At 37.9% G+C, this 20812-nt stretch overlaps 8 protein-coding genes across 8 annotated transcripts; 5 read left to right on the top strand and 3 right to left on the bottom strand.

Moving 5' to 3' along the window:
- Positions 1–88: 88 nt before the first annotated feature.
- EIN_425050 (hypothetical protein) lies at positions 89–1163 on the top strand (the record flags this gene model as incomplete). The annotated part of the gene is made up of 5 exons (XM_004256506.1): positions 89–240; positions 281–354; positions 439–691; positions 774–946; positions 988–1163. The coding sequence occupies 5 exons, from the start codon at positions 89–91 to the stop codon at positions 1161–1163; spliced, it is 828 nt and encodes a 275-aa protein (XP_004256554.1).
- A 343-nt stretch (positions 1164–1506) lies between these two features.
- On the top strand, positions 1507–3916 carry EIN_425040 (serine/threonine protein kinase ppk15, putative; the record flags this gene model as incomplete). The annotated part of the gene is made up of 3 exons (XM_004256505.1): positions 1507–1968; positions 2089–2186; positions 2242–3916. The coding sequence occupies 3 exons, from the start codon at positions 1507–1509 to the stop codon at positions 3914–3916; spliced, it is 2235 nt and encodes a 744-aa protein (XP_004256553.1).
- A 156-nt stretch (positions 3917–4072) lies between these two features.
- Positions 4073–4755, bottom strand: EIN_425030 (hypothetical protein; the record flags this gene model as incomplete). The annotated part of the gene is made up of 2 exons (XM_004256504.1): positions 4073–4249; positions 4453–4755. The coding sequence occupies 2 exons, from the start codon at positions 4753–4755 to the stop codon at positions 4073–4075; spliced, it is 480 nt and encodes a 159-aa protein (XP_004256552.1).
- Positions 4756–7982: 3227 nt separating this feature from the next.
- EIN_425020 (hypothetical protein) lies at positions 7983–8300 on the top strand (the record flags this gene model as incomplete). Its single annotated transcript, XM_004256503.1, has 1 exon — positions 7983–8300. One exon carries the CDS (start codon positions 7983–7985, stop codon positions 8298–8300), a length of 318 nt encoding a protein of 105 aa, XP_004256551.1.
- Positions 8301–9563: 1263 nt separating this feature from the next.
- Positions 9564–12764, bottom strand: EIN_425010 (serine-threonine protein kinase, putative; the record flags this gene model as incomplete). Its single annotated transcript, XM_004256502.1, has 2 exons — positions 9564–9938; positions 10086–12764. 2 exons carry the CDS (start codon positions 12762–12764, stop codon positions 9564–9566), a joined length of 3054 nt encoding a protein of 1017 aa, XP_004256550.1.
- A 442-nt stretch (positions 12765–13206) lies between these two features.
- EIN_425000 (exosome complex exonuclease RRP44, putative) lies at positions 13207–15951 on the bottom strand (the record flags this gene model as incomplete). Its single annotated transcript, XM_004256501.1, has 1 exon — positions 13207–15951. One exon carries the CDS (start codon positions 15949–15951, stop codon positions 13207–13209), a length of 2745 nt encoding a protein of 914 aa, XP_004256549.1.
- A 662-nt stretch (positions 15952–16613) lies between these two features.
- On the top strand, positions 16614–16997 carry EIN_424990 (hypothetical protein; the record flags this gene model as incomplete). The annotated part of the gene is made up of 1 exon (XM_004256500.1): positions 16614–16997. The coding sequence occupies one exon, from the start codon at positions 16614–16616 to the stop codon at positions 16995–16997; it is 384 nt and encodes a 127-aa protein (XP_004256548.1).
- A 694-nt stretch (positions 16998–17691) lies between these two features.
- EIN_424980 (Gelsolin precursor, putative) lies at positions 17692–20778 on the top strand (the record flags this gene model as incomplete). The annotated part of the gene is made up of 1 exon (XM_004256499.1): positions 17692–20778. One exon carries the CDS (start codon positions 17692–17694, stop codon positions 20776–20778), a length of 3087 nt encoding a protein of 1028 aa, XP_004256547.1.
- Between the last annotated feature and the right edge of the window lie 34 nt (positions 20779–20812).

Here is a 20812-nt window from a genome sequence, read left to right as displayed (position 1 = left end):
GTTTTCAAATGAGAACTTGAAATGGTGAGATTACGAAAGTGGAACGACAGACCAGAAAGGCGAGGAAAATGATGAGAAAACAAATGAGATGAGATGTAACAGCTGTTGGAAAGAAGTTGAAAACTCTGAGCTGTACGTCGTGGTGAAGTGCAAACACGTGTTTTGTGAAGAATGCGCACAGAAGGCGTGGATGGGCGGTAACTATAAATGCCCCCTTTGTGGGGTTATGTTGACGGAAGAGTTTGTTTTGTATTTCATACATTGTCGAAGTGACTTGCAGCGATATTTCTCGAAATGATTTCGGTGACGTCGAAACACTTTCTAAGCCACTTTTTGGCGTACCTCAAACAAAGTGTTTGTTTTTGCAATTTGAATTTGTTATTTTGTTCTTGTATTCAGGTGGAATTTTTGTTCCATTGTGTAATGTATAACCGAAAGTAAATGAAATCGTCGAAATGTTGTCAAGCTTTAACAACAAACAGGTCAAACTCAACGAGTTCAAGATCCAGCACGACGCAAAAATGGCTGAGAAAAAAGCAAATGCGAGAATCCAACAAATCATGGCGAAAGCGTTTGAATACAGAAAACAACGAGACAGGTTTAAAGAGGAAGCCAATGAATATAAAGTCCAGGCTGAGCGTCTTGAGTTAGAAAATAAACGATTGAAAAATTTGATTCAAGAATACGAAGAGTTTGTTCAGTGCCTTTTTCCAAAATCAATAAAACTTCACTTTTATTGGGGAGTGAATCACGTACGAAATCCTCACCAACAGCGAAAAAAAACAAACAAAAGAAATGGTCTTTCGACTCCAACAAGAAAATTCTGACAACTCAAATGCGTTTGGGGCATCAAAGTTTTTTGAACCCAAGCAAAACAAACTTCCTTTTATTGAAAAACGTTCTCCAACGGTAATTCTTCCAAAAGAGTCCGAGTGTGTAAGCGACAGTTTGTTTTGCACTTTTGGTTTGAGTTAAACTGATTACCAGAGTTTGCGGTTCTGAAAAAGAATCGAGAGAGCAACAAAAACGTCGAACCAATCAAAAATATCTTTGCGATCAAAAAACCGAAGCCGTCGATTCTGCAGTCTCCAGCTGTGAACCGTCGTGCGCCCATTTTCACTTCGCCGCTGCGGAGTGTTGTAATCCCGTTCACCCCGATCTGAATGAATTTAATTCGTTTTTATTTTCCAGCAAGTTGCCAAAGACAAATTGGTGAACGTTCCAAACCGAGCGTTATTACCCAAAATTGGTTAGTGTATTATAAATAATAGCAAAACAACAATATTTTCTCGGTACAAATGATTTTTTGGGTAGTTCGAAGTGTACATCAACCAAAGCAGACCAATACATGGGAACTCCCGAACACTAGACGGATTTCTGTGTAATACACAAAGAAAACTTCCACGCAGTTGAAACTAAAAATGGCGAGTTATTGGACAAATGGAGTTATTGTAAAACAGTGGAAAACAAAAATTGATCGACGTGCATAAGGATCTTGTTTTGTAAATGAAGCCGTTGAGTAGTTTTGTTCGGTATATCAAACCGCCTCAGGCTACTCACGAGCCGATCCCAGACGTCACGCCATACATCACAAAAGACTTAGCGACGCGGATCATGCTGATCTATCATATATGTAACCCGTCTTTACAGCGCCCTTCCGAAGAAAGTTGTTTGACACAACCATTTATTCCCCTCTCCAATGATGGTCTAGACAACGAAAATCGAGAATTAATAGTTAATAAAGACGATGTGATTGGCACATACAATTCACTTGAAGGATTACGGTTCTCGAAGAACCAGAGTCGGGCGACGCAATATAGAATAGTCGACAAGCTTGGGCATGGCACTTTTGGGCAGGTCTTTCAATGTGTCGAATTATCCACAAAGCGGACTTTTGCGTTGAAAATATTGAAAAACAAGAAGGCGTATTTCAGACAGGGATTACTTGAGATATCGACGTTGACAATTGTTTGTTCTATTTTTGTATTCATTATAAAGTCCGTTGCAACTATTAAAGTTTCTATTCGTCCTTTTTTCATTTCAAATAGCAAGTTTAAAAGTTAATACAAACTACAAATTTACCTTAAGCTCAATTCCATATATGACAAAGACGCAAAGTTCCTTGTGAAGATGACCGACCACTTCTTATATTCCGGGCATTTGTGTATAGTTCAAGAGTTACTTGGGTTTGTTATTTCTATATTTCTGTATTCCAGTGAAGTACATGTACCTTACAAATAGTCCAAATTTGTATCAAGTTATCAAAGAAGCGCGTGTACGTGGGATGAATGTCGATACCATCCGTAACATCACACGACAGATTTTAGAAGGGGTGTCTTTGATGACCGAAGCTGGGATTGTTCATTGTGATTTAAAGCCGGAAAATGTGTTAATAGGACAGAATGGGGCGAAGGTGATTGACTTAGGGAGTGCGTGTTTTCAGAACTATACCTTATATTCGTATATTCAGTCCCGGCATTATCGGGCGCCAGAAATAGCTTTGGGTATGAAATATTCGTGTTCGATAGATATGTGGAGTGTCGGGTGTATAGTTGCTGAAATGTTCTTAGGTATCCCGCTCTTCCCAGCAAACTCCGAGTATGATTTGTTACTCCGTTTTGTTCAAACGCTTGGGATGATTCCCATTAGTATGTTAACTAATGGCCCTAAAGCCAAAAAGTACTTCAAACAACTCATAACCGCCAACGGCAGTGGAAATTATCGAATGAAAGAGCAGTTTGAGTTTGAATGGGAGAATGCGTGTAAGTTACCTGGGCACAAAGATTACTTGCCCGTCAAAAGTCTCCACGACATCATTTTCAAATGTCAACTCCGTGTCGATGGCCCGATGTCGACGCAAACCAAAGACGCTTTATTCGACTTTTTAAAGGGGTGTTTTGTATATGAACCGCAGAATCGGTACACACCAAAACAAGCTTTGACGCATCCTTTTGTCACTGGGACTTCCATGAAGAATTATGTGCTTCCACCGAGGGATTACAAATACTTTGTTTTTGGTCATGTAGTTACTGCAGAGCCCTTAGAGATGATAGCAGACACATATAAAGATGATGAAGTCGCTGACTTAGACTTATCGCGGTCACAGTATTATGCTGTTTTTATGACGTTATTAAAGTGTGGACATATCCCAAACATCACTATAGATGGGATCTTTACTTATGGAAGTATTACTCCGCCTCAACTCGCCTTTGGATTCAAAAAAGGGATGTTTGAAGAAGATGAAGAAGATGACAAAAATGAGAAGACTAAGAAGACCCGGGTGTTACGTTTGAGTGGAACAAATGTAGTTCCAAAACCTCAAACTAATAAAACATTTGTTGAGGAACTCGACCAAATTAAAGAGAAGTCCAAGTCCAAAAGAGCATCCCGTGAAAATTCGGCATTCAAAGTGATTGAGTACAAGCAACACGACTCTCCAGCAAAAGAAGTCCGACAGAACTCGATGAATAATTTGAATGGAAATACTCACGAAGATGGTAAAACACAAAGACTCACACAGTCGACAACTATGACAAAAGATGACGTCGTCTTAGTACCTGTCCTAAAGAAAGCAACAATAACAGAAAAGACAAAAAACACTGTCGTTATACCCAAAGTGCCCAGTTTCTCATTAGAAGCCACAGAGGAAACTACCGACCACAGTGACAAGAAGAAGCGTCGATATTCATGGTCTGAAAAAGTAGGAAATTTCTTTCACAAGAAAGAGAAGACGGAGAAGGACACGACAAAAACAACAAAGCGGAGGAGTGTCGGGTCTCTTGTTGACGAAAAACGACTCGAAGACAATGAAAAAAAAGAAACAGACGTCAAAAAAAAAGACCAGAAAAAAGAAGAGAAGAAAAAGAAAAGGCAGAGTACACCAAGTCTTAAAAAAGATAAGACGCATGAAAGGTGACAAGAATATTGTAATCGTATTACTTTTTGTATCATTTCGTTTATTTATAGTATAATATAGTATATAAAATTATTAATAAAAAAATACTAAAATAATAGTTACTATTTAATTGGAGTCTAGTATATATATAACTATACAATATAGTATATAGTATAGTTATATAAATTGCTTGGGGAGGATGTGGTTTGTGAGTTGTTTGATTTGGTGTTCAATGAGATCGACCGACGAATAATTAGCCGAGTTGAATAGATTTCTCATGAGGGTATAAACGTAGTCTGATAACGATGATTGTGTTCCTTCAAAAACCTTTTGTTTGATTTGCTTTGTTATAGTCTACCATTGAATTAATGAATTAAATATAATAAGAAAATGGTAATATTTAAAATTAGAAATAGAACTTTAACTAAATGTTAAGTTGCGTACCAAAGTATGAAAGTAAAGTTGAATTTATTTAATTTAATTAATAATAATTAAAATATATTTATTAAATAAATAAATAATATATTAATTAAAAAATTAAATAATAAACGACAAACATGATAAGCAGACCTTGTGTTATTAATTTTATCTCTGACTTGTGTTGGTGTCTTCTTCACGTGTAAATCAGAAAACAAATCTTCTGAACACTTTGTGTGAAACATTTTTAATGGGACGTTTTTTCTTTCTTTGAGTTGCCATTTTCTGTATTTAAGAATGACATAAGACGTCGACTCATCATTCCAATCACGAGATACCTTTGAGGGTGTTCCAGATAGTGGTGGCGAACTTGGTGCTGTTTCCACAAATACTTGGTATAAGTTATGAGGGACTGGAGCAAAAGCTGTTTTATAAACCGCCATTAATAAAAATTTCTTTTTTAGTTTTTCATTTCCAAAAGATTTTTGGTATTTTGGGGCTCCTTTTTCGAAAGATGTCAAACAATCGATTTTTTATTTTTGCAAAACAATTTCAGTGGTTCTTTTTTTTCTTACTGCTTTTTTTTTCTTTGCATTTTACTTGACAATTGCTGTTTTATTTTATTGGCGGTAAAAAAAAGCGAAAAATGGCATTGTCGTTTCTTTTTTGTTTATTTTTAAAATGCAATTATTATTTAATTCTAAATTAGTTTTTTTTCTTATAATATTTTATACAATATTATATGATTAATTTTTCATTTTTTTAAAACAACCAATTTGAAATTTTATCGAGAATTAATAATTTGTTATTATTTATTATACTATTAATTACAAATGTTCAAAATGAACAATTTAAAAGTTTTTTTTAATTTTTAAAAATTTGTGTCAATTATTATTTATTTTTTATTAATATATAATTCAACTTACTTTTTTTCAATATTAATAATTAATGGTAAATTACTAATAATTATTTTTTATTTTAAACCAAAACTTGTTTTTCTTCATTTTATTTAAAAATTGAAAAATGTTTTAATAATAATTATATTTGTTTTTTTAAGAAAAATATTAAAATTTATTGTTACTTTATTAATTAAGTATTGTATTTTTCCAAGCATAAATATAACAATATAACAAAAATAATTGAACATTTTTTAAAGTGTTATAAATTAATTATAGTTTTTATTTAAATTACGATATTTTTATATTTTACAATAAAAAATTGTTTTAAGGCAAAGTTATTTCATTAAGACAGTTTATTTTTTTGAAGATATTTTTACTAATACAATTGGTTAATTCAAACCAAAACAATATTTATACATCAACAGTTATTTTTTACCTTAACCAAGAATGTTTTATTTTGTATCGAATTAATATAGTTATTACTAATTTATAATAACAAAACCAAACAATAAAACCGTTTTTTGAATTGGTCTGGCTTCACAAACAAAAAAAACAAATTGTTTAGGGAGGTCCCGAAATAGAAAAAAACGTTTTTTGAATTGAAAATTTCTTCGAAACTTCCAACTTTATCCGTTTTTATAAATTGTTTAACTTGACACAAAAAAGGTTTTTCTTTTTATGGACAAAAGACAAAAGTTATTTATCAGACTTTGTTGTGTTGGTTGTTATACAACACATGGTATTAATAAAAAATTATTTTGATAAATAGACAACAATTCGCAATTTTCTTGATATTGTTTGGAATACATCACTAAGCAAATATCCATAATAATCCCACGGATTCCCAAGTAGACAACCAAACACAACTTCAATGCAAAGTATCCATTCCAACTATTTTACAAGAAACCCAATTATTATTTCAAAACATTTAAAGGACATTTGTAAATTAATGGAATCAAAAATGATGTTATCTTCATATTTCGACTCTGTATAAATAAAATTCGTGTTTATGGAATTGGGATTTTATAATCTTTTCAAATTTAGTCTGCAATTAGCTTGTCGATATTAATATTGTTCAGTGGAAATCTTATACAAAAAATGATTTTTTTTTCAATTACTTTTAGGAGTCTCTGGTGTGTTTTCATTTTACCAGTTTACCAGACTTGGCCAGTGAATTGAAGTTTTGTGTTGTCTGGTTTTGTACTTTTTTCCGTAGTTGTTCGATTCAGTTAGTATTCGAAACACACTTATTACATATGATTCATTTTTCAAAAAAGTGTTTATTGGTTCAAATAAAGCAAAAAAACAAGATGTTGGTGAAAATAGTTCGAACACGCCAATACAATGAAATAAACAAATCAATCCATTTTCTTTGTCAATGAAATCTTGGGCAACTGACCTCTCTCGTCCCGAGTCTCTGGCCCAAGATCGTATTTTGAGATTGGGTGGAAACGCCATGTTTTCCATGATACTTTCAAAACAATTATCTCGACTTGAAATTTCCTCGTCTTTGATAAAAAACATAACCATTTTCAAATACCCATGCCATATTTAGCAAAAAAAACCAAGTTATTCGTCCAACACCCGCAACTTGCTTCACATTGTCCCAATACACCGGGCATTTCGCAGTTCCAATTTTTGTTGTTCGGCAAATCAAACCAAGCGTGCACACGCGTCGAATTTGCTTTCCCCTTTCGAGCAACACGGTAATCCACGGGCTGATTGCCCAGCAAAAAGCAAATTATATTCAAATCACAAATGCATTTGAAATTTCGGCCAGCAAACATCGTTTTCGAGCCATTTTCCCGTTTTAGGCTGGTTTCAAAACGGCGGGGTTGCATAATTACTTTGAGCGTTATCGAAAAAAACATACGACAGTTTGAGAAAAATTGGGGTCCGCGTGGTGCTCTTGCTCCAATATTTGTTAAAACAAGCACCACATGTAACGGACGTTTTTTGCACAAGAGAAAAAGACTGAGCCCCAATTGTTCTCAGTCACGAATGGGTGTTTTCTTTTGGTTGAATATGACATTATGCGTGCTATGCCGTGCTTCTTTGAGGGAACCATCTTTTGCTTGTTATTGCAGCAAGTTTGAGGGAATGTTATCGCGACAAAAAGAGTTAAGGCAATTGGGGCGTGTGGGATTCGACGTCTCAAAGGGGGTCTGTTTGATGGAAATTCATCAAAAACATCAAAAATAAAAACCGACTTACAACTTTTCATTTTTGGCCAAAATCCCGGTCTGGTCGCGGTGTTGTGCGCATGTAAAACCATAAAAATAGAGTTAAATCAACGTTTTTAAAAAGAATACTATTTTGGTTTTCAACCATATTTTCACATCTTTTGCTGGTCAACTTTGTTTTTTTCACAGCATTTTCTGTTTGCAAAAAGACCAAAGAGCGATATTGCCGTCAGCGATTTTGAACGAACTTTTGGAGATCAATTCCGGCGTCTTTCTTTGTGTATTCGGGAAACTCCCACGAGTCATCCACCAACAATCACTTCGGACAAAAAATATGTTTGCCATGAAATGAACGAACGGGGTCATGACCGTTTTGGTCAAATTACAAAAAAATCTTCTGTGATTCGACGAAGTCTTTTGGCAAAAAAACGCCGAGTTTGCTTTGGGCCGTAAGTGAACGAAAGCAATAAGCAAGTTTTTAAGACACTTCAACCACCCCAAAACAGAGGGGAAAAATAAAGATTAGAATTGTTGTTACTTAAAATAAACACACTGTATTTATACAACCCAAATCTGTTATATCACACAATGCAATCAACTTACTTCCGCCCAGTCGCTTTTACCCATTTCAAACTCGTCCAAACGCAATTCCCACCAGTCGACTGCGTCCCACTGTCGATCCAAGGGTCATACCAATACTCCGACAACTACGTCATGCAATCGCCAAGACTCAGGTTCGACCAAAGCAACACACACTTCGAACCAGAAAGACTCTATCTCACCGCTGACAACATCAGAGCGTCTGAGATCTTCCAGCTCTCGGAACAGGACAAGATCAACCACGTCGCCGACTGGATTCACGCCAGCCCATCGACCGCAGAGTATCCCCACCCGTCCACTCTCTAAGAGTCATCAAATAGCCTTGTATTATTTGTAATCTATTACATTCGTTCAATTCCTTTTATGTTGCATGTTGTTAAATGTCGACAAATCCATCACTCATATTCGCCTTTTATTCAATGGAACTAATTCATCGCTTTATTGTATGACGATTTTTATTGTCTCAACGTCGGGAAATAGTTAACATGTTGAGCATGACATGCAAAATAACACAAAAGGCGATTTGGAATTGCACCAGTTATTCCTTACTAGCATTTTATTCGCACTAAAGCCTTGCAAACGTTCGTTGCTTTTTGAGGAAAAAGTCGGGGTTTAATATGTAAAAAAACTGTTTATTTGTGAAGAAATTTGATAACAAACACCTTAACATCAAATAATTGTCCTAATTCGGCAAAACCTCCAAATTGTTTTACTTTCAATGGTTTTTCTTGGCTGAAAGTGACAACAAAACAGCAAACAAAAAATCTTCTGACAATTGGTTGAATCAAAAACAAAGTGCTAATTTTTTGCAATAAACACCCCGCAGAACATTCCCTTCCCAAAAATTGCTCCACCAAAAACATCTTGGCAAGAAGAACAATCCAAAAATAGTTAAAAGTGTTTCTCAATTGTCGATGAAATTGGTTAAAAACAACAAATTGTGCTACATATTATAGTCTTGTGCACAAAGCCCCGATAAAATGCACGCAACCCTGTTAATTAAATATAATATGAAAAGAAATGTATAAAACATTATTGTGACATCCACGTCATGTGTTGCCTGTTATTCTCTACAAGTAAAAACAAAACTTGTTATTCGAAAAAATCAGCGAATGGATTTTGTCTTGAAAATCAAAAATGTTACAAACTCCAATTATGTCGCGGCGTTTTTGACATTCATTAACTTTTCGACTCAATTTCTCTCCATTTTCCCACAAACCCATCGCCATTACAAAAAATATTCTCGTGATTATTTACAACACTTTCACCCAAACAATCAAAACAAATACAATTCGATCCATATGCGATGATTTGTTGTTCATTAATACTATACACTCTAGTATAAGTTCTATATTTTAATAGCATTTACACCAATGTGAATCCATGCACTTAATTTCCTTGAAACAACTGTTCTTCAGCCAAAAATACCCAATTCGCTCTTTGCAACTGAAACTCTTAAAAATTTGTTGAATGAAAATTCGCAGAACAAAAGGCGTTGTCAAGGTAATAACAATTTTAATACCATTTTTAATACCATTTTTTAAATAACAAAATCGAATAACAAAAAAATTAGTCCTTCACAATACTTGTTGCGACATTTGTCCTCGACTCTGGAGAGTCGCTTTCGAGCAAAAGCGCGTACTTGATGTCTAAGTTCCATCCCTCGACTGTCTTCAGAATATCTGTGAATGTTGGTCGTGTCTCGGGGTCTTGGTCCCAGCACGACGTGGTGAGTTCCCAGAACTGGTCGTTCATCTTGTCTGGTCGTTCGAGTCTTTTTCCGGAGGACACAAATTGTGGGATCTTCCAGGGTTGGTCGAACACCTTTTCGTCCGTGTAAGCGCCTCCTTCGATGAATGTTTCATACATAGTAATTCCAAAGGCATACACGTCAACGGGGTAACTATATTTCTGGTTGCTCAAACATTCTGGACTCATGTATGTCTATAATGTTATATTCTCTCCCCATAATTATCAACTAATAGTTTTGTTTATTATACATATAGTAATAAATATATAGTAATAAATATATAGTAATAAATATATAGTTATGTAACTATAATTATAAATCTATAAATTTATAGAACAAACGGGTGTTCCAATTCCTTGAGTCAGGTCTTTATTCAAAACACTTCTGTCTGAAATGTTTCGACAAGTCCCGAAATCAGTGAGTTTTCCACAAACAGCGGAATGTGGGTTTAGTGAAAAGATGAGGACATTTTCACCCTTCACGTCTCGGTGGATGATTTGGTTGTTATGCAAGAATTGTAAAGCGACTGCTAAGTCATCTAATACCTTCACTTTAAGATCATACGAAACTGCATTCTTCGCCCATATTTTACTCAACGCACCATACTCAGCAAATTCAGACACAATAGATATCTCCCCCTCAGTATACACCGCACCTATGAACTCAACTACACATTGATGGCGCAACTGCTTCAACATCGAGACTTCATGATTGAACTCCTTCTCTTGCTCCTCCGTCATGTTCCGCGACTTCATCTTCTTAATAGCAACATCACGCCCTCTATACGTCCCTCGAAAAACTATACCAAAGCCACCCTCCCCTATTGGAGGAAGTTGTTGGATCAACTCGGTGTGGTCCAACTTCAGCGACAAATCACTTTCAATGAGCAACGAGACTTTGGCAGTCTCCTTGTTTTGTCCTTCGATGTCCATTGCGATGATCCCGATGTCGTCACTCACGGCAGACGTACACAACATTTTAATACGAAATTCTATAGTGATCGCCTCATTCGATTTCAGGGTGTATCGTGGCGGTTCGATATCGAGGGAATATCTATGTGAAGGTGTTGCAAGGACCTCGAAGAAGTACGTCTTCTTCGTTATATTAGCGATTTGAATCGTCTCCGTATAACTCTCATCGACAACCGCCTTTGTCTTGTCAAGGCCAAAATTCAACTCCCACGTCTTCATCTTCAATGGGAAGTTCTTATTATCCGCAGCCAACAATGAAAGCTCCAAGTCGTTCGTCACTTTGAACGGCTTAGCGTTCTTCCCGGAGCTCTTTTGTCGCATAATTCGCCACGAGATGAGTGCGACAAAGATCACCAACAACAGTAACACGACAAACCCTACTACAATACTAATTGAAATGATTAAGGTGTTGTTATCTTTGTTACAACTGTCTTGGTCAGGTTTATAACCATCTTCACACTCCGCACATCCATCTTTGTTACACTTTAAACAATGGGAGATCTTTGAACAACTCACACACGACGAATCCTTCACATAATACGACTCATTCATACATGTCTTACACTGCTCACTCCCTATATCAGCATTGTACGTACACTCCTTACAGAGTAAATTCGGGTCACATGCAGTGCAATTGATTTGTGAACTGTTCTGCGCAAAGAACCCCGGCTTACACTTCCCGGCACATCCCGTCGGGGTCGCGTCACACGTCATGTTAATTTCACTATACGGCGAACACAAATTGCCTTCAGAGCCTCGGTAGTACTCATACGCACACGACAAACACGCCGTTTCAGACTCACAACTCGCACAACTTGTATTGCACTTAATACACTGCATCCCAAGGCCTATAAAGTACGACTCCGCACATTGTGTGCAGAACCCCATCGATGAGTTCTTACATGAGTCGCCCTGTTTCTCGCATGTATAGTACTTATTGTTCACATCGGGTGTTAATAAGTATCCTGGGAGACAAGCCGTGCAGTGTCCCTTTTCACCTTCACAGAGCGAACAATTCTCGTTGCAGAGGATACACTCTTTTGTTGTGGAATCGACAAAATAGCCCGTGGAGATTAACACGTTGTTACACTCTTTACACCCACTTTGGTCGTATTTCTTACAATTTGGATCAACTGGTATACACGTGCCATTGGAGAAGTAATATTTGGTGTTACAAGTCAAGCAATTCGTCTTGGTAGTGATACATGTCCCACATATCTCGTCGCAATGTGTACACAACATTTGAGAGTCTAAGTAGTATCCATCAACACATCTCTGACATCCATACGTCTCACTTCCATCTTTGCAACGGAGTTCATCAGCTGTTTTACAGACTCCTTCATTAGTAAGAATGGTATTTGGTTTACACCTCCTACACTTTTCATTGTTTAATGTGGTCAAGTAGCACTCAGAACAGTTTTGTGTGGTGCATAGAACGCAATGCCCCATCTCAAGACGATACCCCGACTTGCACTTCTCGCAATGGTCCGGCTTGATATAGTTTTGGTCGCAATTTTCGATGAGGAGGCAGTTATATGTGCCATTCAAATAGTACTTATTTGTGCACTGGAAACAGTTGTCGCTTCCCGTGCACATCGCGCAGTTGTCGGAACATCCTTTGCACTTCTTTTCTTCCATAGAAAAGTACTTCGCATTGTCGCATTGTCCGCACTGACTCGCGTTGGTCCCGGTACATTGTGTGCAATACTTTTGATCAATCGATAAGTAGTACGACGCACTGCACTTGAAGCAGTACCTTTGATCACACAACAAGCAGTTCGATGGACACTCAAGACAATTGTTGTTATTCAAGTAATATCGATCTGCACACTTCTTACACACGCCGCTCTCTTCAGTCTCGCAGTGGGCAGTACTGTTCGACGGAGAGCAATTAATGAGTGGTACACCACCATTCGGGTTGTTAACCACTGAGAGGGAATATCCCTGCTCGCATTCTATGCATCTCCCCGTCGTAAATTCATTAACACAATTTTCGACTGTTCCTTGAGTTTCAATACTAAAAATTACTAATAGAAAGACAAGCACCATTCTTCTTCAACTCTTTATGTTTTCAAAAGTATTTTTTTTCGTCGTTTTTTCTGTGTTTCGCCTTGTCGAGAATTCGTTTTCTATGTACCATAAAAGTGTCATATTTATACTATACTATATCTATATCTCATCGGTCTGTTTTTCATATTATTTTTTTCGATAGTTTTCGATGAAAACGACTGTAATATGTCGGGAAAATAGTCGAGAATTTTTTGTGGAATTTTCTCAAATTCCAAAAGTGTTCAATTCCAAAAAAAGACGGAGATTCAAAATGAATAAATCGTTCACTGTGAACTTCACATCACCAATTATTTTAGTGTTTTTCGTAGTATTAATTATAATCGGAGTGAACGATAATAAAATTTTTGTATACTATCGTTTATTAACATAATTACTATTAAAAACCATTAAAAATTATTCAAATAAAAGCCATTCAATTCACTTATTCAATCACTGGGGAAGTGATTTTGAGTGTTGGTTTGAGTTGGAACTCATTGCTTTTGTCGATGCTGAGTACGCCGTGGATTTTGTCGAAGACCGAAATTTTCATCCTTCCGTTGTGAACGGCGTTTTGTTTGTCGTTGATTTGGAACCCGAGTTTTGGATCCAAGAAAACGATGACGTCCAACCCACATGTCGGGACATTCACAACAATTCCATTCCCCTTCACTCTGACCACATACCCATCAACTTCAACTTCTTTATCTTTATAGAAGATGAGTGTGTACATTTGAATGGACTCACGACCAGCATGTTGTGCCATTGTATGTCTGTAATTGATGTTGTCCGCAATCTCCTTCACACTTTCCTTTGTAATTGTCAACTCAATTCGATCAAACCCTATCGCCATAGCCAAGAACCGATGAACAAGAACATCGGCATATCGACGAATAGGTGAAGTGAAGTGGGTGTAGATGTCACACGCCAACCCATAATGTCGATACTCGTTCATCGGGAAATACCCACTTGAAAAGTACTTCGCTTGTTGCATACACCGCGTCACTAATATCCTCATGATCTTCCCAACCACTGGATCTTTGCTTGACTCACAATTCGCCAACGAATCGGAGAGTGCTTTGGACGACGAGAAGTCGAGCTTTTGTCCTCTTGTCTTCATAACATTCGATAACCATTCAAACGCGTGTTCGTCGGGTGGCGGATGTCTTCTTAAAAGCGCGCATTGTGGGAATGCGTCATAGATCTTCTTCGCAACCCAAACGTTCGCCAACAACATGTACTCCTCTACCATCGAGTTCGTCTCATACGTCTGATACTCTTTCACACCAACGGGATTGTACTTCTCGTCTTTCTCAATACTAATTTCACTCGACGCAAGTACAAGCGCACCAGCTTCAAGCCGTTTCTGTTTCAACTTCTTTGATATCATCAACAACGCGCGGAGCTCTTTGGCTCTGTCGCTTTGGTCTTCCTTGTTATCGATCACTCCCTGCGCCACTCCATACGCAAACGCTTTATAGCTGTTCACTATCCCTTTGGTGTATTCACAATTGATGATTTCACCGTTCGCATCAACTTCCCACACCACTGAAAATGTCAATGTGTCGGTCTTCTCAGTAATCGAACACACAATTTCCGTTAACGGCTTCGGTAACATATCAATTCTCCTGTCCGCAAGATACACAGTCGTTCCACGTTTCCTCGCCTCCTCGTCCATCGTTGTATTTGGTTTCAAAAAGCACGAGACGTCTGCAATGTGGACACCAATTTCAAAGTGGCCATTCGGCAGGAGTTTGCAGTGCAACGCATCATCAATATCCTTACATCCTGGTGGATCAATCGAGCACACGTTACATCGTCTGAAATCTCTTCTCCCTTTCAAATATTCGTCTGTAATTTCAAACGGAAGTTTTGGTAGACACCTTAACACCGTTTCTGGAAATTCGTAGTGGGGGATGTCGTGAAGTTCCAATATCGCTTCAGTCTCACTGGCTCGATCTCCAACGTTTCCTAACGTTGCCACATAATGTCCCGTTGGATAGCGTGAAGTTGTGTCCCATTGATCAATCACTGCAAGAAGTCGTTGTGATGCCAAACGAGCAGGGTCTCTTGCTTTAATACGAATGGGTGGGTAACTCTTGTTCGTCGGTAAGAAGAGCAAGTTCGTCGAATAATTCCCTCCAATTTCCTTCTTGATATAACCAGGGACGGGCTTCCAGTTCCTCTTCAAGACACCAACAACCTTTCCAGTCGGATTCCCTTCTGTTTCCATTGCGTTTTGATCGGTTGTGGGGGTGTGTTCCTCGACGTCTTGTGTCACATCGACAACAGAGTTCTTATCTTTCGCTTCGCCTTCTGTTTCTTGTGCTACTGATATCACAGCCGACTCTTTCTTCCATTGACTTCGTGGGTATAATTCGATTACGGCAACATCCCCTTCGACCACTCTATTCATATCGTCAATACCACTGATCAATATCTCTTCCTTTTGTAATGTGTATACAGTCGCCTCTTTATAGTTCAAGCGGTTCATTCTCACAGTCCCTTGGAAGTACTTCTTCTCCGAAATCCCCTTCAAAAGGACTTCTTGTGGTAAATAGGGTTTGAAGAGGACGGTATTTCCTGTTTCAACGTGTTGTATAATTCTGTCGTGGAGGAGTGTGTCATCCTTGTAGTACATATCCACGTACTCGGTAAACGTCATCGTGTTGACGCCATTGGCGATGAAGTCTGCTTTCCTCTCCGCGGTGTTTGTGACTAAGACTACGGAGCATCCATTCACCGAATAATGAGTATTCAACCACTTAACGGCAGCGACATACGCACGCGCGTCTCTGTGGAGGATCGATTCTTCAGTGTGCGACATCACATACGTCTCTCTGAAAAATTCGTTGAGGAAAAGGAAGACCGACTTCTCGTCGTTGTCGATCATTTGTCGTATTTTCTTATAAATCTGTTTGGAAGTGTTAGAGACGTAGTTGAGCGCTGTTTGCAAGATGATGAAATCAGTCAAACTGTCCGTCTGAAGGGCATCGGACTGCTGTAATAAGACACTATGATCAAAGATAGCATACACCGACTTTCCAATCAATCGCATGTTCTCTTGGCGACATGTGGAGCACTTCCGAAGACCACATGAGATGTCGTCACGAATGTAGTGTTGACGGACGACTTTCTCACAACGATCTTTACTCTTCACAATATACCGGACTTCATTCACACACTCCATTAGTTTTCTTTTTAAAGTTTTACTATTCTTTTTTTTTGTCTCATCATTTCTTTTGAGGGTTGTTTTATAACTATTTCACTTGTAGATGGTTTTCTTTTTTGTAATATACAATACATTTCTAATTATTTATTAGAATTTATTGGTTTGTCATTTTTTTATGTGACGGAACGATGAAAATGGTTCAAATACTTTTTTTTAAGATAAAAAAAAGTTTGAAGTTTGAATATTATTGGTTTGAAAATAGCTGAATAACATTTGTTTTATTATAACAAAAAGTTTTTACATATTAGAAAAAAAAACTTAAAAGGAATTAATACATTTAATAATAATTTTTTAATAAATAACTTATTAATTAACAATATTTTTTTATATAAATTATTTCCAAAAAAAATAAAATGTTGACAAAAATATAATAATAAAACTATATAATTAATTACTAATTGAAAAAGTGAGAATTGTATGTAAGATACCAAAAATGTTTTTCTTTTAAAAAAAGAAAAACTATTAATAACAATTACTATTAATAATAGATCATTAACCATATAATTATAGTTTCTCAAAAATAAAAATAGAAAATAGGATCCACGTCATGCGGAATGGTATGTTGTCTTTACGTGTGCACAAATCGATATAAAAGGAACAAAGAAAACTCTATTATTTAAATGATAACGACAATAAGAAAGAGGATGCCAGAAGATTTTGAAGCGCGCGAGTATATTCCACCAAAGACATCGACGAGATATTTCTTTGGGATCTGTCCCACTCTTCGAGCCCCAAGTGCTCTTCAACCAACAACAGAAAAAAGACTTATAGTGTTTCCAAAAGAGAGAATAGATACCACGATGACTCCAATGGAGACGTGTAGTATTGGGAAGCCAAAGGTTATGAAACAGTTCAAACATATTGGTGTGGTTAACTCGCCGTTTGTCGATCGAGTCTTTTGGAAAGCACCGTCTCAGGAACTTGTGGTCTATACAAAGCCATCTGAGGTCATAGAAGATTTCATGAGGAGAAATGACCCGAAGCGGATGGAGCTGTGTGATTGATTGTTTGTGTTCTTCCTCTTCGAACTCATTTATTCAAATAACATTTCCTCAATGAACACCCCACCGTCATCACAAAGGTATTCGCAACAACCGCAAGTCGAGGTGTCGGACTATTTACTTCAATTTTACTCCTTAAAGCCACCTCGAGCACTGGAATCGACTTTTCAAGACCACGAGAAGATGAAACGGCAGTTTAATACATTGATTGATAGAAGAGAGGATGATCTCTTCAAAATAGCTGAAGAATTAGCCAAATAGAGTTTTTTCTTTTCTTTGTTGTTCATTTGGTGGTACTTTTTTTAATGAATTTAATTGTTAACAGAGAAAAGTGAACTTTCTTTTGACACCCTCTTGCAACTCAAAAGAATTTTTTGTCCATTTTTGTATATTAATTTCGGCATTTATGACCATGAGATACCTCTAGTAGGGTTGTGAAGTTTCCATAATCGGTGGTCACCGAAGAAAATAACACCTTTATACTATAAGATATAAGAAGACAGAAGTCAAATAGTCTTTGAATAGAACACAAATTGCTATTTATTACCATTCTACGGTTTTTCATCGCAGAAAAGTGTGAACAAAACAACACAAATAAATTTTAGATAAGAAAAGAGTAATTGTGACGAATTTTGTGTTTCTTCTGAAAGTTGGAGTCTTCAAACAAACTAAAAAAAAGAAGCGAATGAATAACATTATGAATGAATTGTTTAATAATGTTGAGCAAGTCATAACAACGATGTCGAAAAACAAAACAATGAACGTTGTAATATTCAGTATGATGTGTTCAGGAGTAATATCACTCATCTGTTTCTTTTCAGCATTTTTCTTCGACCAAGTCTTGCTCTATGCCGTCTCTGTACTTTCATGTCTTACATTCTGTGTGTTTCTAAGTACTTATATGATTCTTCGAAATTACAAATCCAGACCACATGGCTGTGATGAAGAATACAGAGAAGCTCAATTAAGTCCTTTAGTCAATTTAACTCATTTAGATGAGGACAGAACATCAGACTTTAAAGTACAAAAGAGTCCATCGCCTGTAAGAGTATTAATGGAGAGTACTACTCTGATGGAAGACTTCAAAGTGCACATTCAGAGTGATGACAAGGAAGAAATTCAACTTGAAGATGGTGATCAGACTCAAATAGAAGCAGAGGAAGAGACTGAAAACAAAGTCAAAGACTCTTCTTTGACAGATCAACACATTTTGGCTTTGAGTAGTGATATTGAAAACAACACCCCAAGAGATAATACCAAATTAGAAGAAGACAAAATACTTGAAGAAAATGGTATAACACAAGAAGGGAAAGTCCTGAAAGGCAGTGAAGAGTCCGTTGACTCTAAAGAAGTCGCAAAAGAGTCAACACCACTTCCAAGTCCAGACGAGAAGTTAACGCCCGAGTTAGAAACTGTTTTTATAGAGAAGAAAACGTGTCACAAAATTGATCAAATAACACTAAATGACACAACACATAAGAACAACGTTCAAATAATCACTGATGATATCAAAGATGAGCAACTCATTAAAACAGCTCATAGAAAGGTATTAAGAAAGTTCCGCACAGCGGGAACTAAAACTCTGAAACAGATCCAAAACAGTCTTAATGCCAAGACGGAGACTGAAGAGACTGTAACACCACTCGAAATATCCCCAAAGAACAACTTAAATGAAAATATGAAAGCCGGTGTATCTATTGATGAGATCTTCAAGCAGCGAGAGAAGTTTGTAGCGCGACGAGTTGAGAACGAGGCGAACAATGTTGAGACTGAGTCGGTGCAAGAGGTCAATCCCATCAATTTGAAACGGCTGTTCCAAGTGAAAGGGCAGCGCCGTCCATATGTGAAGCAAGTTGAGTGTAGTTTGAAGTCATTGAACTCTGGCGATGCGTTTGTGCTTGATCCGGGAAAGAACAGTGGAGTGATATACCAGTGGAATGGGAAGAAATGCAATCGAATGGAAAAAGGTAAAGCGATGGATGTAGCCAAACGGATTAAAGACAAAGAGCGTGTTGGAAGCAAACAAGTTGTTGTGGACGAAGGCAAAGAAACTGAGCAATTCTGGACGGCACTTGGTGAACAAGGGGAAGTCAAACTCGATGATGGTGTTGTAGATACTGTTGTAGAAGTGTCGTACGCACAGAGCGTGTCATTGTTATGGGTGAAGTATGATGTGATGGGTGACTCCGTAACAATGGACAAAGTGGTTGATGCTAGGAATCGACTGACAAAGAGTCTTCTGGAGATGACGCAGTGTTACATTTTAGACACCGAGACGGAGATGTTTCTCTGGCTAGGGAACAAGTGTTCGTTAAAGATTCGACAGAAGATCACGAAGTATGTAGAGGGGATGTATAATGAGCGAAAGAGCATGCAGTGGATGGCGCCATTATACAAGGAGTATCCTGGTGGTGAGAGTGTGATGTTTAAAGAGCGGTTCAGTGATTGGGCGAGTGTTCCGATAGGTGGGAAGGTGGACATATCGAGTGGGAAAGGAATTGAATATAAAAAGGGAGTTGGGATGCAGAATGGTGTAGATTATGACAAGATGATGCTACCTCCTACAGAGAAGAAGGAGGTCTTCATAGACGATGGGAATGGGAATGTTGATGTGTATCGCATCAATGGGTTCAACAAGGAGAAGGTAGAGCAGAGCGACAATGGGCGGATGTACAGTGGAGAGAGTTACATTGTGGTGTACACGTACAAAGTGTGGGCAAAGGATATGGTGCTGCTGTACTTCTGGCAAGGGCGGACGTGTGCTGTTCTTGACAAAGGAACGTGTGCAAGACTGACAGTTGATCTCCACAAGACGATTGAGTCCGAAACAAAAGAAATTCGTGTTGTACAGAACATGGAGACGCGGCACTTCATGACGATGTTCAATGGGCGACTTGTTGTAGAGAGTGGGAAGTACACGACTGAGACAGCAAATGTTGTGATGTATGACATCCGTGGTCGTGAAGAGCCATACATCAAGGCAGTCCAAGTGAGTGTGTCACCAAACAAATTGTCGTCGTATGGCGTATTCCTTGTGTTGACCACAGACACTGCATTCATCTGGAAGGGTCGCCTTCGCAACGAGAAGTACGTTGAATACGCACACAATGTCGGAACACACCACACAAGTCTTGCACGTGAACACGTTATCGAGATAGAAGAAGGCAGTGAGACAGACGACTTTGTGAAGGCAATTGGAGGAAAGTCGACTGTGGCGCAGCCGACCGCAATGTACAATGACCGGCTGTACCAGTTCACAACATCAAGTGGTGAGCTGCGCTGTGAAGAGCACGTCAGATACTCCCAAGACCACTTCAACTCAAACGACGCAATTCTGCTTGACACGGTTGATGTGTTGTACATCTGGGTTGGAAGCAAATGTGCAGTCCAGACACGAAAACTTGCACTGAGTGCGGCGCTTGAATATGTCAAGAAGGGGAAGAGTGAGGAGTTGCGAAAGCGACCAGTCAAGTTGGTCAGTCAAGACAGTGAGCCATACGTGTTCACAACACATTTCCATGGGTGGCAAGAAGGTGCAAAGCAGAAGTGTAGTGTCAACGACAACACACTCGATGCCGTCGACGAGTACAAGAAGTACTTCATCAAGTACTCGTACGACGACCTTGTCAACAAGAAGTTCCAAAAAGGCATCGACGAACAATCACTCGAGACTTACCTTTCAGACGAAGAATTCCAAACGGTATTTGGAATGACACCAGAGGCCTTCCAAGCTCTCCCAACGTGGAAAAGTGATGATTTGAAAAAGAAATTGCAATTGTACTAATTAACTTCGTGTTGTCGAAACTTTTTGAATAAGT

The sequence above is a fragment of the Entamoeba invadens genome (assembly GCF_000330505.1).
Source record: "Entamoeba invadens IP1 unplaced genomic scaffold scaff_1105074724993, whole genome shotgun sequence".
In the NCBI taxonomy this organism is placed as follows: Eukaryota; Evosea; order Mastigamoebida; family Endamoebidae; genus Entamoeba; species Entamoeba invadens.
This window is presented reverse-complemented; position numbering and strand designations above follow the sequence as displayed.